The sequence below is a fragment of the Carassius auratus genome, unplaced genomic scaffold (assembly GCF_003368295.1).
Source record: "Carassius auratus strain Wakin unplaced genomic scaffold, ASM336829v1 scaf_tig00033559, whole genome shotgun sequence".
In the NCBI taxonomy this organism is placed as follows: Eukaryota; Metazoa; Chordata; class Actinopteri; order Cypriniformes; family Cyprinidae; genus Carassius; species Carassius auratus.
This window is the reverse complement of record NW_020526092.1, coordinates 1-14,818: the sequence shown is the minus strand read 5'-3', so window position 1 is coordinate 14,818 and position 14,818 is coordinate 1. Positions and strand designations below refer to the sequence as shown.

The 14,818-nt window shown below is 35.3% G+C and overlaps 1 protein-coding gene across 1 annotated transcript; it reads left to right on the top strand.

Annotated features, from left to right (window-relative positions):
* Positions 1-774: 774 nt before the first annotated feature.
* LOC113081279 (brain-specific angiogenesis inhibitor 1-associated protein 2-like) lies at positions 775-14,033 on the top strand (the record flags this gene model as incomplete). Its single annotated transcript, XM_026253352.1, has 4 exons — positions 775-834; positions 1,317-1,388; positions 8,888-9,025; positions 13,848-14,033. Coding segments are annotated over exons 1-4 (441 nt in total), but the record flags the coding sequence as incomplete, so codon positions are not given.
* Positions 14,034-14,818: the final 785 nt, after the last annotated feature.

Genomic DNA, 14,818 nt, shown 5'->3' with positions numbered 1-14,818 from the left:
CTCTCTGGCCTGTGTTATTTATGCATTTAGTGTTTGAGATTTGACTCCTTCTCCCTGGGTAGCTTCTCACTCTTTCTCTCTTTCACACTGTATTAAGGTCTACTGTACTTTTGTTCCTGCTCAAACTAGGTCTTTGTTTTCTTTTTTCTTTTCTTTTTTTTCTTTTCTTTTTTACAATGCATTGCCTAAACAGAAGAGGCAGCATGTAGGTACCCTGACACAACACAACACACTCACAAAAAATGGCTGCATGAATCACCTCTTCTCTCTTTATTTGTCCTTTTTTATTATTTTCTTCATTTTTCTGTCTCTTGTACTACAAAATGATGTTGATATGAAAAAATTGTGTGCTAACAACATTTTCTTTTTTTGACATCTTTTGGACATGATTTGTTTTCTCATGTTTATTTAACATGCACTTGCAATATGCTTTTACTGCTTTTACCATGAATACTTTCTTTTATTTTGTTTGGTATGCATCTTTATGAAGAATATTTTATTATTACTTTTTTTGTCTGTGATCTTTTATTTATTTGGTTATATGGTTTGATATTTTGTGGTGTTTTTATTTAATTTATTCTATTTTGTTCATCAGATATTTTCTTGCACCTTAAGCTTGACTGACGGCCCATCTGGTTCATCATTTGTCTTTATTTTTCTCTTTTTTTCTCTTCCCTGCACCTTTGTCAGACTGCATGGTGTCCTGATATCAGGTGCAAAAGTATTACAGTGACAGTTTAATCTATTTCCTCTTTCTATCTCTCTCTCTCAAGGGATGTGCTTTTTCAGATGGCGGAGGTTCACAGACAGATCCAAATGCAGCTGGAGGACATGGTGAGTATCATTAACTTGATGAAGATCGAATTGCCTCATAGGCTCACATTTTCTCATTACATTTTCTCACAACATGACTGAGTCAATCAGGCTGTATCTAAGAAGCTCCATTAGCCTCCAGGATAAGGAATGAAAGGGAGTGGCATCTCAAAATGTCACATCGACTTAGACGTTCTGTATATAAACGAAGGGCAGTAGTCCCTTTTACTAGTTTACATGTGTAAACACACAGCTGCAGATGTTATGCAAACCATATCTTAGTCCCTCTGAAAATTGACTAAACGTCTGTTAATTAGTATATTATTGATAGGACATCAGTTTTAGTTCTGTAAGGTTATTTTGGCAGTGTTAGTGAGTTTGGGGTGTGAAATGTGTAATCAAATGCAGAATTAATTTGTCATATGAGAGGAAAATTGCTGGTATGTTTCACTGTAGTGCTCGTGTATATGATATAAAATGTATTTGTCTACTGTAATTTTCAGCTGAAATCATTCCACAATGAACTACTCACAGAACTGGAGAAAAAAGTGGAATTGGATGTTCGCTACTTAAATGTAAGTTTATAAACATACACAGACATTTAAGTTGTGATCACATTTGCAACATTCTGCTAACATTTCACGGACGAAAAAAAGGCTGTTTTCTGTTGCCAACAGTGTGGTGATATGTATATATGTACACACACACACACACACACACACACATACACGTCTATGTTACTAAGAGGGGACTATCGCTCTACACTGACCAAGAGGGGACCAGTGTTTCTGGTCATTTTTAAGAAACAAAAATTACATACAAAATTTTCATTTGAGGTCTTTTTTCATAATATAACTGAAAAAATGAATTTTTATTTTTTTTTTAAAAACATGCCAAGTGGGGACCTGAGTGACGTCTACCTATCCAACAGAGGACCTCCATAGACTGCAATGCAACTGTGTGTGCAAACACAAGGGCAGTTGTACCAAGTCTTTCTTTACAATCTAACTGTATTTAAATGCAATTCTAAACTTTGAAACATTCACACTATATCACCATTGAAGAAATATTCTGATAGAAATCCAAAATGTTTAATAAATTAGTATGACGTGCAGATATTTTCTGGGCTTGACACTAATACAAATACACTTCTCAATATATGAATGCAATCACACAGATATATATATATATTTGTTTCAGTCAAACCAAAAAATATTAAGACAAAACAAACAAGACACCATAGTTAATTTGAGGATAGCAAAAATAAAGTAAAATGAAGAGCTCTTTAAGGTAACAATTGCATGTCAATACTTCTGACAGTAAAGAGTGCATGTGTTAGATAAAATGAGTTTGGTCCCCAGTTAGATGGTGACGGTGTGACGCCTGTTAGACTGAATCACCTCTTCTTACATCACAGACACATTAACATTATATGTTAAATTAAGAAACAATATCATATGTTAACTTAAGAAACAATATTATATGTTACAGTTGAGTTCAGTAAAATATCTTTTAACCAGGCTACTTTAGCTGTTTAACACTGACATTTTTCAGAGGCTCTATTTTAAGGGTATTATCAGCATTGCCATTATATTCAGAAATAAATAAATAAAATAAAAGTAATTTGTTAAATGTAAAGGCAACCAAACAGATCACGTCATGCTTCACCATCTAACTGGGGACCGGTTTGATCTTGGAGGCTAATTTTTTTTTATTTTTTAAAGATAGATAGATAGATAGATAGATAGATAGATAGATAGATAGATAGATAGATAGATAGATAGATAGATGGATAGATAGATGGAATAGTGCTAATGTTGATCTGAACACTTAGGTCCCCTGTTAAATGGTAAACTGCGACATCTCTTTGGTTGCTTTGACATTTCTTGCCAATTTCATGTTAAATTTGAAAATATTCAATTGGCTAAATTTCTAAATCAATGTTACAATCAACATATACTGTAACATTATATTATCATCCTTGCCATAGCATTCAGAGATGGTGAGAATGTGAAATATTGTTAAATGTAAGGTCAGCCGATCAGGCGTCACACTTCACCATCTAACAGGGGACCAGTGTGCTTTACTCTAGAGAAATCACCACTACATGCACAGATCTGTTGCCGTGTATGTTTAGTATGTACAGTTTAGCTTGTGTGGAATTGTTTTTATTATTTGACTTTTTTCTGTTCAACACAAACAAAAATGACCCTCATTGGCCGATAAGAAACATCAAAGGAGGATTTGTTGTAGAGTGTTTGACAAAATTAATGTCTTGTAATCTATAATGTACGCTCAGCACCACCGAGTGTTCCCGTGATCATTAAATCGAAACATGTACGCGTATTTTAAAAGCAATTTTAATACCCCGCATTTTGAGAGTGACTCCCTGATGCTCGCAAGTTAGGCTTCATAACATATCTAGACTGTTATTAGTATGTAGGCTATGACAGGTTTTCTAGTTGTCTATAGATCTGTTATCTTTCTCTATTTGAACTTTGAATATATAGAAAGCACTTATTGTTTCTACTTAATACAACTATTATGTTATTTGTTATGTGTTTATTTGTATGTTCAGTTTGTGAAAAGGATTCACTTTCAGTCGGTCACTCTCAACGTCACATCGGTGATGACCGACACATTGTGATCCCAATTCTAGAAGCTCATAATTCATGTACGGTTCCAATGTCTAAAGAGACTCAGATAAAATCATGCAGGAGAGAATCCAGGCAGTTAAACAAAACCTTTTACACAGCTTGAGTGTTGTTGTTTTTACTGCATATGATAATTCATACTCAGAAAGTAGAACTGAAATTATATTTATTGCAAGATGATTTTTCCCAGTCAAACATTTTTAGACCAGAAGTTGGTCATTAAGATTCCTTTTTTTTTTATCTGTAAAAATCTTGTCTTGTGGCTTGAGTTAAGTGTTGGCATTAATGCTAATCAAACAATAAAAGGAGAGGAGAAAAAATAATTACATTAATTTCTCCAGTAAAGCATAATGATAAGTTTATGTTAATTTACACCAACAAAACAAATGTACAGGTTAAAAAGAGCAGAAAGAGCTCTTTAAGGTAACAATTGCATGTCAATACTTCTGACAGTAAAGAGTGCATGTGTTAGATAAAATGAGTTTGGTCCCCAGTTAGATGGTGACGTGTGACGCCTGTTAGACTGAATCACCTCTTCTTACATCACAGACACATTAACATTATATGTTAACTTAGGAAACATCATTGTATGTTAACTTAAGAAACATCATATGTTAACTTAAGAAACAATATTATATTTTAACTTAAGAAACAATATTATATGTTAGCTTGCTGCATTGAAAAATTTCAATTGAGTTCAGTAAAACACCTTTTAACCAAGCTACTTTAGCTGTTTAACACTGACATTTTCCAGAGGCTCCATTTTTTTGTAGGGTATTATCAGCATTGCCATTATATTCAGAAATAAATAAATAAATAAATAAATAAATAAATAAATAAATGTAATTTGTTAAATGTAAAGGCAACCAAACAGATCACGTCATACTTCACCATCTAACTGGGGACCGGTTTGATCTTGGAGGCCAATTTGTGCATTTTTTTAATAGATAGATAGATAGATAGATAGATAGATAGATAGATAGATAGATAGATAGATAGATAGATAGATAGATAGATGGAATAGTGCTAATGTTGATCTGAACACTTAGGTCCCCTGTTAAATGGTAAACTGCGACATCTCTTTGGTTGCTTTGACATTTCTTGCCAATTTCATGTTAAATTTGAAAATATTCAATTGGCTAAATTTCTAAATCAATGTTACAATCAACATATACTGTAACATTATATTATCATCCTTGCCATAGCATTCAGAGATGGTGAGAATGTGAAATATTGTTAAATGTAAGGTCAGCCGATCAGGCGTCACACTTCACCATCTAACAGGGGACCAGTGTGCTTTACTCTAGAGAAATCACCACTACATGCACAGATCTGTTGCCGTGTATGTTTAGTATGTACAGTTTAGCCTGTGTGGAAATGACCATGCAGTAGTGAACAAAATGGTGACCTAAACATGGAAACATTGAAATGAACTGATTTTGTTTAAGTGAAAAAAATTATTGAACATCATTGAACCAAATTTACACTTCAGTTTTCACCAACAAAACTTTTGACATTGTATGGGTAAAAACAGCAGAAAGAGCTCTTTAAGGTAACAATTGCAGGTCAGTACGTTTAATAGTAAAGAGTGCATTTGTTAGATAAAATGACTTTGGTCCCCAGTTAGATGGTGATGTGCGATACATGTCTGGCTGATTTGCCCTTTCTCTAATAACAAACGCACTTTAAAGATTCTGGAGCTTAAAACTCAACAATTCTATTACTGACGAATACTGTTCAATTTAAAGGGTTTATCGTGGACTACGGTGTTTATAGTTTTTACTTATTGAACTTTTTTCTGTCAAAAACAATTTTGTTTGACATGAGTAGCATATTTTACTAACTATTCAGCAGATGTTGTAAAAAATGCTTGAAAAAAATCTTACATTTCATCTTAAAATCTTAAATTTAATTTTAACAACACTTTGTAAGTAAAAGTTCTTAATGTCAGTTTACAGTTAACCCTTGGCGTAAATATTTAGTTTGTCCATTTAGTGCAGTTTGTCCATGTGCAGGGTATTTCACTGGTTTCATTAAGATACCTTTGCATCAACAGACAAACACTGTGGACAGGGACATTTATTACGTCAGTTTTGATGTGTTTTATCTCAAGCTGTGTAAAAGGTTTTGTTTAACTGCCTGGATTCTCTCCTGCATGATTTTATCTGAGTCTCTTTAGACATTGGAACCGTACATGAATTATGAGCTTCTAGAATTGGGATCACAATGTGTCGGTCATCACCGATGTGACGTTGAGAGTGACCGACTGAAAGTGAAATCCTTTTCACAAACTGAACATACAAATAAACACATAACAAATAACATAATAGTTGTATTAAGTAGAAACAATAAGTGCTCTCTATATATTCAAAGTTCAAATAGAGAAAGATAACAGATCTATAGACAACTACAAAACCTGTTATAGCCTACATACTAATAACAGTCTAGATATGTTATGAAGCCTAACTTGCGAGCATCAGGGAGTCACTCTCAAAATGCGGGGTATTAAAATTGCTTTTAAATACGCGTACATGTTTCGATTTAATGATCACGGGAACACTCGGTGGTGCTGAGCGTACATTATAGATTACAAGACATTAATTTTGTCAAACACTCTACAACAAATCCTCCTTTGATGTTTCTTATCGGCCAATGAGGGTCATTTTTGTTTGTGTTGAACAGAAAAAAGTCAAATAATAAAAACAATTCCACACAAGCTAAACTGTACATACTAAACATACACGGCAACAGATCTGTGCATGTAGTGGTGATTTCTCTAGAGTAAAGCACACTGGTCCCCTGTTAGATGGTGAAGTGTGACGCCTGATCAGCTGACCTTACATTTAACAATATTTCACATTCTCACCATCTCTGAATGCTATGGCAAGGATGATAATATAATGTTACAGTATATGTTGATTGTAACATTGATTTAGAAATTTAGCCAATTGAATATTTTCAAATTTAACATGAAATTGGCAAGAAATGTCAAAGCAACCAAAGAGATGTCGCAGTTTACCATTTAACAGGGGACCTAAGTGTTCAGATCACATTAGCACTATTCCATCTATCTGTTCTATCCATCTATCCATCCATCCATCTGTCTATCTGTCTGATCAAATTATCATCACTGATAGGACCTTCTCAGGAATGGGTTTTGATTGCATTCATACGTTGAGAAGTGTATTGGGGTTAAGCAAAGAAAATGTCAAATAAATGTAAAAAAAATAATAATAATTATATATATATATATATATATATATATATATATATATATATATATATATATATATATATATATATATATATAGTTAATTATAAGAGGCATTACCTCTGCCCTTGAACTGTTGACAGCTGGCTGACTCTAATTATATTACTACTTTTTATTACTATTATTATTATTTGAAAAATAAAGAAACTAAGTACTAACAAACTAACTATAATGACACTTCTCAATGTGTCAGTATTATAAGTACATATACGTATATTGTGTATGTATACAGTAAAAACTACATTTATTCAGACACCTTGAACATTTCACACATTATCACAGTTTATTTGCTATAGTTTAGACAATGGTAATAAAAGATGACAAGAACTCAGAGTTAAACTGTCAGAACAAATTTATCTTGATAATGTCAGATAGCACTTGAGCAAAAAATGGTCAGGTCTATTGTCAGAATATTTTTTTATCAAATTTACTGGTAGTCTACTTTATGAGGAAGTTTTGGTTATAATATGTCAGTTTTTCAAAAATTATATATTGATTGTTGCATTAAAAAAAATAATAATGCTAATAATTCAGACACTATTTTGCCTCACTGTAATGTGGTCCTCCTGGATGTTTGAGAATATGAATGTTTTAAGAGTTTAGAAGAGTTTATGAGTTTAAAAGACTGTTTTGTGTTCAATCTCCTCTCAGAGCCTCAGAGCCTCTCTGGAACAGCAGGCATTCAGACAATAGAGGAGTGTGAACGACGTGTGTGAATTTGCCCTTACAGTTCCTGCCCCGGCCTACAGGGGCGCTGCTGAGAATGAGTTTAAACACACACACACGTCCAGGTCCCCACTTGGTCAAAATTAAAAAAACTTCACCAGGGGCTTTTTCAGTTGATTTTAGCATGATTTAAGGCATGTCTAACAGGGGACCTGAAAAATGTCCCCTCTTAGCTCTGAGGTCCCCTGTTGGTGAGTGTGTAACGACACCATGGTCCCCTGTTGGATAGGTAGACAAGTACACACACACACACACACACACACACACACACACACACTTACAAACCAAGCAGAATCAATTGGTCATCACAGCTTGAACCAGTTGCGAAATCAGCATGAGGAAGTCCTTCACCCTTACATGAAATTCCCGATCGCAATGTCTGAATTTTACAAAAACACAGCATGTTAACTTTTTCCCATAATATTTTGTTCTTTCACCTGACTCAATGAACTAAGCACTGTCTCTGTCTCTGTTTCTTTATTAAATTGAAATGCATAAAGTCACTTCCAGTAACATAACTAGATTTCTTCCCCTTTTTACTTAATTGTCCTTATCCATATCCAAATAACACATTTTTTAAAGGCAATAATTGAGTTTACTGAATGTAATGAAAGCAAGAGTATTAGCAGCATTACACCATTGTCCTTTAAAAGGCTCTTCTCATCTGTGTTTTTACTACAGAGAAATCTTTTTACATGCATGAGCGATCAGATTGGCATCTGAAATGAGACTTTCAGCATCATAGATTGAGAAGTCTTCTTACTGGGATGTCTAACAGGCTTGTTTGTATATGCATTAGATTGACCATCAGCGTCTTGGCAAGAAATCAAAGCCACATTTATTCGGTCACCCATTTCCAGCGTTGACAGAAATAATGAACTACACTCCCATGCTTTCTGTCCCACACATAGTAAGGATGAAAAATAAACTGCGTCAGGCTCAATCAAATGTGGAAGGCAGCTTTGGCAGTGAAAACTAGTGCAAACAAAGATGTATGGTCTGAAACACAATGAATCCGTCAAGCAGGGGGTTCTGGGAAGACCCTTTGAGGACAATAAAAGACCTGATTGGGCTGATTTATCCAAGTTCCCATTAGTAAAGAACACGTGATGACCTTCATGTTCTTAGATGCTTGGTTCAGGTCAGTTAAGCATTGTTAAGAAACAGCCGATTCACAATTGGCACACTTTTAACATTTATTCGAATCTTTAAAGCTCAGGATATGCTGAAAATAAAGAAATAAAGCATACTTCGAGAGAGCCCAATCTCATTCTGTTCTTGTTGGCATTTAGCCACTTGAGGTCTTTCTGGAATAGTTGTTTGATTCATTTTTTTTAAATACAACTATTTAGTTCCCCGTCTTTTCCATTTGGATATTGTTAGGGGTCGATTGCGATGAGAGCCTTTTTATTTTATCTGGCAGGCAGCTCTGAAGAAATACCAGATGGAACACAGAAGCAAAGGAGAGAGTCTGGAGAAGTGCCAGGCCGAGCTGAAGAAACTGCGCAGGAAGAGTCAGGGCAGCAAGAACCCCTCCAAATATGGAGACAAGGAGATGCAGGTGAGTCAATGCTGCTCTTCAAATTTCAGGTGGAGGTACACCAAAAATTTTGGTGGAGGTACACCAAAAATGAGAAAGCTGGCACCATTTATTCTGCCTCATATGATTTAAAAATTTAAAACCTTCTTTTGTGTAACAACTTTTTCCCAAAGACCAAACAACTTTTATTTATTTTTATCATTCTAAGCTCTATTGTATGACTTAGAAGACCTGAAATATTACAAATCATTTGGCTTGACCATGTTTATGATACTTTTATGGCGCTTTTAAAGCTTGGAAGCTCTAGTCTTCATTAATTCTAATTGCTTGGAATAGAGTGTCAAGTCTTTTCAATGTAATTATAAATGTTAGTCTTCATATCTTGTAATTTTTTGTTGCATGGAGGAAAGTAATACAGATTTGGAACAACGTGAGGCTGAGTAAATGAGAGAGTTTATTTGTGGATGAACTATTTCTTTAAAATTTCCCTCAGTGTACAAAAGACAGACATAAATCAATTAGTCTTAAAATCAAAGTTTTGGAAATGTGATGTCTGTGCATTCTGATACTTCATGCTGGGATAAAATATTATTTGTATTTAAGATACATATTTTAAGATACATGACTGAAATTTGCCTTATGTAAAATGTAATTTCCATCACATATTTTTCTTTACAGAATGCTATTAAAGACAAACATGTTCCTGACTTTAGAATTCTGTAAACTTGTCTATTTCTGGAAGTACAGTTTGAACATACACCTTTGAATAGATTTGAGAGAGAATGAGAAAATTAAATATAAGTATATATGTTAAAACTTTATCAGAATGTGTGATTGTATTTTTACACCTGGCTAAAGTGCTGATGGATATTCACACAGGATTTTCCGACATATTTTTGCTTTGCTACAATAACAATATTATTCATAACAAAAAGATTCATAAAAAACTTGCAGACATCATGGTTATTCACAAGCTTTATTCAGAGATATCGATAAAGGAATATTTTTATAATCCGATATGCTGTTGCTCTTTTCATGCTCCCTGCTTTGCACTGAATCAGGCAATAAGCTGTGAACCGAAAAAATGATTCCAGTTTTAGTCTGTTTGGCTTTTTAGGTGCTAAAGAAAATCCCACTCTGTTTGGCTGAAGTCCTTTCATACAATATTGTTCTTGTTTTGAGTGGGTTGCATTGTGTGTGGTGTCCTTGTGCTTTTGCTCATCGAGGCCTTATTGTATGGGGGTTGAATTGTCGGGGATCGCTGTTTGTTTTTGAACGTACGCCTCTCGCTACCGTCGTCACCAGGTGCGAGGTCAGGGGAAAGTGGGAGTGTTGTGCCATTAGCAGTAGGTGTGCTCCTCACAGTGGCGTGGAACACACTGTTGCATAACATGCTGTGGACTCTGCTTTAACGTGAACTTCCTGTTCCGGGTTTTAACAAAAACTGTAGGAGGATCAGTGAGCCAAACATCAGAGATGATTGATTTGTTATACTGGATCAGGGTGGGCCAAAATCCATAACTTAAAAATTAGCTTCCCTTGAATTTGTGAGTTTACATTTGAATTCAATTGCCCATGGTCAACGGGAAGCTGAATTTGAGTTGAGAAATTTAAATTGGAATGGCAGGAAAATGTAATTTATTGAACTTATTGATTGAGTTCAAAGAAATTAATTTAAAGAATTTCTGTAACTGAAAGAAAAGAAGCTGTTTCATGTTGAGTGGCTCCAATATGAAAACTGGAAAAACATTTTGGTGTTCTTTCACCAGCTAATTAAGTGATGATTTGTTTTTATTCACTTAAAATATAATAAAACGTTAGATTAATTTATATGCAATATTTAAGCAGCTATAGGCATTTCTTTTAATTGAATTTCCATTTAAATTCTCCTGCCTGAAACCACCATGTTCTGATTATGTGGTTTTATGTTGCAAATCTTGGCCTTTGGTAGACCTCAACGAATTCAGAGCCAAGCAGAAACAGAGGTGCTGATCTAGGTCTACTTATTTTCTTTGATACAGTATGCAGCTCTGATGTAAGGAGTGCATATAGATTGGAAATGGAGATTACATTCTGATTGTTAGTTTAGCTTGTGCTTCATAGCTTTGTGTGGCAAAGGGCTTCAGGTAAAAAAAAAAAATAGAAAAAGAAAGAAAAAAGATGTATGAATCGATGTGAGCCTCAGCTCATATACCCCAGACAATCCCCATGATTTTTTTTTGAGCAGTTTACTAGGTGTGAAAGCTGAGATTTAGCCCTGAGAAAACACTGTGTATGTGTAAACCCTTCCCATGGTTCCCCACGTGTGTCAACTCTCTCATGAGATTTCTTAAATGTCAGTTTTCTATAATGTTTTTTTTTATTTTTCTGTAATAGCTTTGGTCAATTATTTATAGGTGTGTGTATGTTTTCATTCCACTTAGCGGTTTGAACCATGGATGAATTTTACATGTGGTCCCTGCTCTGCGTCATGCTGTGGAGAGTTTGCTTTCAGAGATGGCATGAACAGAATACTACAAAAACTCACTACATGGTACCATAACGGTTTTTGGCCTATTTTAGAGATTTTTTTGGATCATTCTCCCTGATTAATAGAGAAACACAGGTCTGTTCCAGATCCCCTTTGCCAATATTACTACTGTGACCAGTGTAATGCACTCATTTCTCTGACAGAAAAAAACATTGGTTTCATCCACTTTTCTTAACAACTAGGAACGAAGAATTTAATTAATTACTGGCAGCATTCGCTATTAAAAGTGAAGACTAGCCAGTGTAGGGTCATCTTGTAATTGTAAGATGCAGAAATATATGATACATTTGAGTATTGCCTGTGCATTTTTGTACTTGTACCAACCTGGCAATGGACTTGTGCTGGTTCTATGTCTGAAGTTTTTGTAAGTGCACAAAGTTTAATCTTAGCGTTCTACTTGAACTGCACATGTAAATGTACTCATGACTCAGACACTGCAAGAACATTTAAAAGGAGCAGAAAAAGAGGTCTTGACCATGGGTCATTAAATACAAAGAAGATCCTTTGCTATAGTGCTGTCATTATCTGAAAAGAAAAAGATAGACCATCATATCTGATCCATTAGCATACAAAACATGCAGTCTATAGGCCTCCCTGATCTCATTTAGCCTCCTGTGTCCGCCTCTTATGCCGGAGACCCAGGTTCGAACCCCCCTCGACCGCGAGTGCGAGGTGTGGTGGTGAGGACCCGGGAGAGAGGGGTTACATTGGTGCCGTGACCCGGATGGCAGTGAGGTTTAAGGGGGTGAGTGTAACGGAAGCCAGCAAGTAGGTGCTGTGCAGGTAAACCTCACTCCCTGATCTCAAGATACGCACTAGCAACAGATGTGCGAGGTGTAGTGGCGAGGACCTGGGAGAGAGTTTGGACCTGCAAAGTTTGTAGTTTCTAACTTTGTCAGATCCTGTAGAGAAGAGATATTATTTGAGGAAAAGTGTAACAACCATGCTTTGCCCTCAGCGTTTTCTTTCCTGTCACTTAGAATTTTTTGCTGAGCAATTCCCAGGTCGCTTTAAATAAAGTAACATGTCAAAAGTAGATGTCTTTTAAGCTTGATGTGATGTGACTCACTCTTTGGAGTTGATGCTATGGGCCGAAATATTTAGCATTCAGCTGTTTTTGTGCATTCAGCAGTTGACCAATCTCGCGCTCATGATCAGAGAGCTTCCTGGAAATGCTACATTTTACATTTAGTGTTTTACCTACAGGCTGATTAAATATAAACTAGCTTGACAACTCAGTACCTACTTTCATATTTGACATAACATCTGTTTCCTATTTAAAAGCTGAGGTATTGTAGCTCTTTGCATTTCATTATTTCTTCCTCTCTTTCATCTCTCGTGTTCTTTTTCACATTAGTTAAATGCTAAAGCATTATAAACAAGTCTATCTGATGTGCATCAGATTAAATAAACCTACAAAACTGTGTTTTGGTGCTGGTGTCATAGACCAGATGTGTACCAAATCAGTTTTAAACATTGGATGAGACATTGCTTTATTCATTTCAGCTTTCCAAGGCACCTAACCCATGAAACTCTAAGATTGAGAGTCTGTGTGAACATTGTACACATTCATACAGTGTTCCTGTTGCTCAACTGGTAGAGCACTGCGATAGCAAGCAAGCAAGCGCAAGGTTGGGGGTTTGATTCCCTGGGAGCACATGATATGTTAAATTGATAGCCTGAATGCACTGTAAGTCGCTTTGGATAAAAGCGTCTGCTAAATGCATAAATTTAATTTAAGTTTTTAATTTTCATACATCACTATGAACCCATAATACATTTTTGCATGATGCAATGACCTTTTCTAACTTTAGACTAATAATATACTTGCAAACAGTGATTGTTCATTAACACTTGGTGGGAATGAATCAGCAAAACTCTATGATATTACAATATCTACACAGGTTGAATAACCTTATGATGTGTGTCACTGTGTGTGCACAGTTTGGATTGCATCCAATTCCTGCAAGGTTTATGTCCTTGTTAGATGTTGTTTTGGTTGTGGCGTGATCTTTACAGAGGCAGCAGCCTTGGTCATTTTTATGTTGGGATACTTGAGTTTTATTTTATTTTAATTTAATTTTTTATTAGGCCAGTTAAATTCAGCCCTTACCAGCTTTGCTTACTATGTATTATTGAGATTCAGCATTCCATTTGCTTCCATACAATGAGAGTAACAGCAAGCCTACATGGTTGTCATTTGAAATGTGTGGTTTCTTCTGGCATGGCCTTTATTACATCAGGCTGTGTTAAACTGGGGCATTGTTTGTCATTTTTTTATGTCTGCTACACACCACCTTCCCTGTCCCTCAGTACGTCGAGACCATCACCAGCAAACAAAATGAGCTGGATAAATACATCTCTGAGAGCTACAAGAATGCCCTGTCTGAAGAGAGACGGAGGTATTGCTTCCTTGTTGACCGTCAGTGTGCAGCGGCCAAAACTAGCAACGCCTACTACACCAAGGTGAGAATTCATGTCATGCTGAAGAAAATTTGGGTAGCAGAAACACTGAAATTCAGTTAATTTAAATAAAACTTGTGTTAAGCATGCATTTTAGCCATTATTTTCACATTTAGATGTGTTAAAGACAACATGAAATGCCATATACAAAACATTTAGCTTCCGCAATGTGATATATTTTGATGTGAAGCGGAGTAATTAGTAGGGTTCATTTGGTTTAATCAATATTTGGTTGGGTCATTGAGTCAGTTAACCTTTGTTACATTAGAAAACTTTACAAAGACATCTAAAAAAGAATACAAGTTCAAATTTGATTACATGTTGTCTTTAACCTTCAATCATGTAATGTATTAATACAGATCATATACTATTAATTATAAGTATCCATTTAGCCAAGTAAAATAAATACTCATATCAACTTCACACTCTGTGTTCAGTTGTTTCTGCTCCCAAATCCCATTTAGTCAAGTCATTCATTTCATTTCAGTGCTGATCATTCCATCATGCTTGCTAGAGAATGTGCTATACTGTGTGTATTGGGAAAGTTTCTTAGATTGGGTCAAAAAGTCACTCATGCTAGTGCCGTAAAATTGTGTTTTTTTGTTTGTTTGTTTGTTTTTTACAATGCAAAATGATTTATAATCAAGACTACAATTTATTGCTTACTAATTGTATCAAGGAGGTGGTGCCACCCATATATAAAACACAAGTGTGAAGGGTGATTATTCTTTTTAGAACATTACATCCACACTGAACAAAAATAGAGTAGAGATCTGGTGATATCTCTTGGATTCACCAACATGCAGAAGACCAGTCATTCC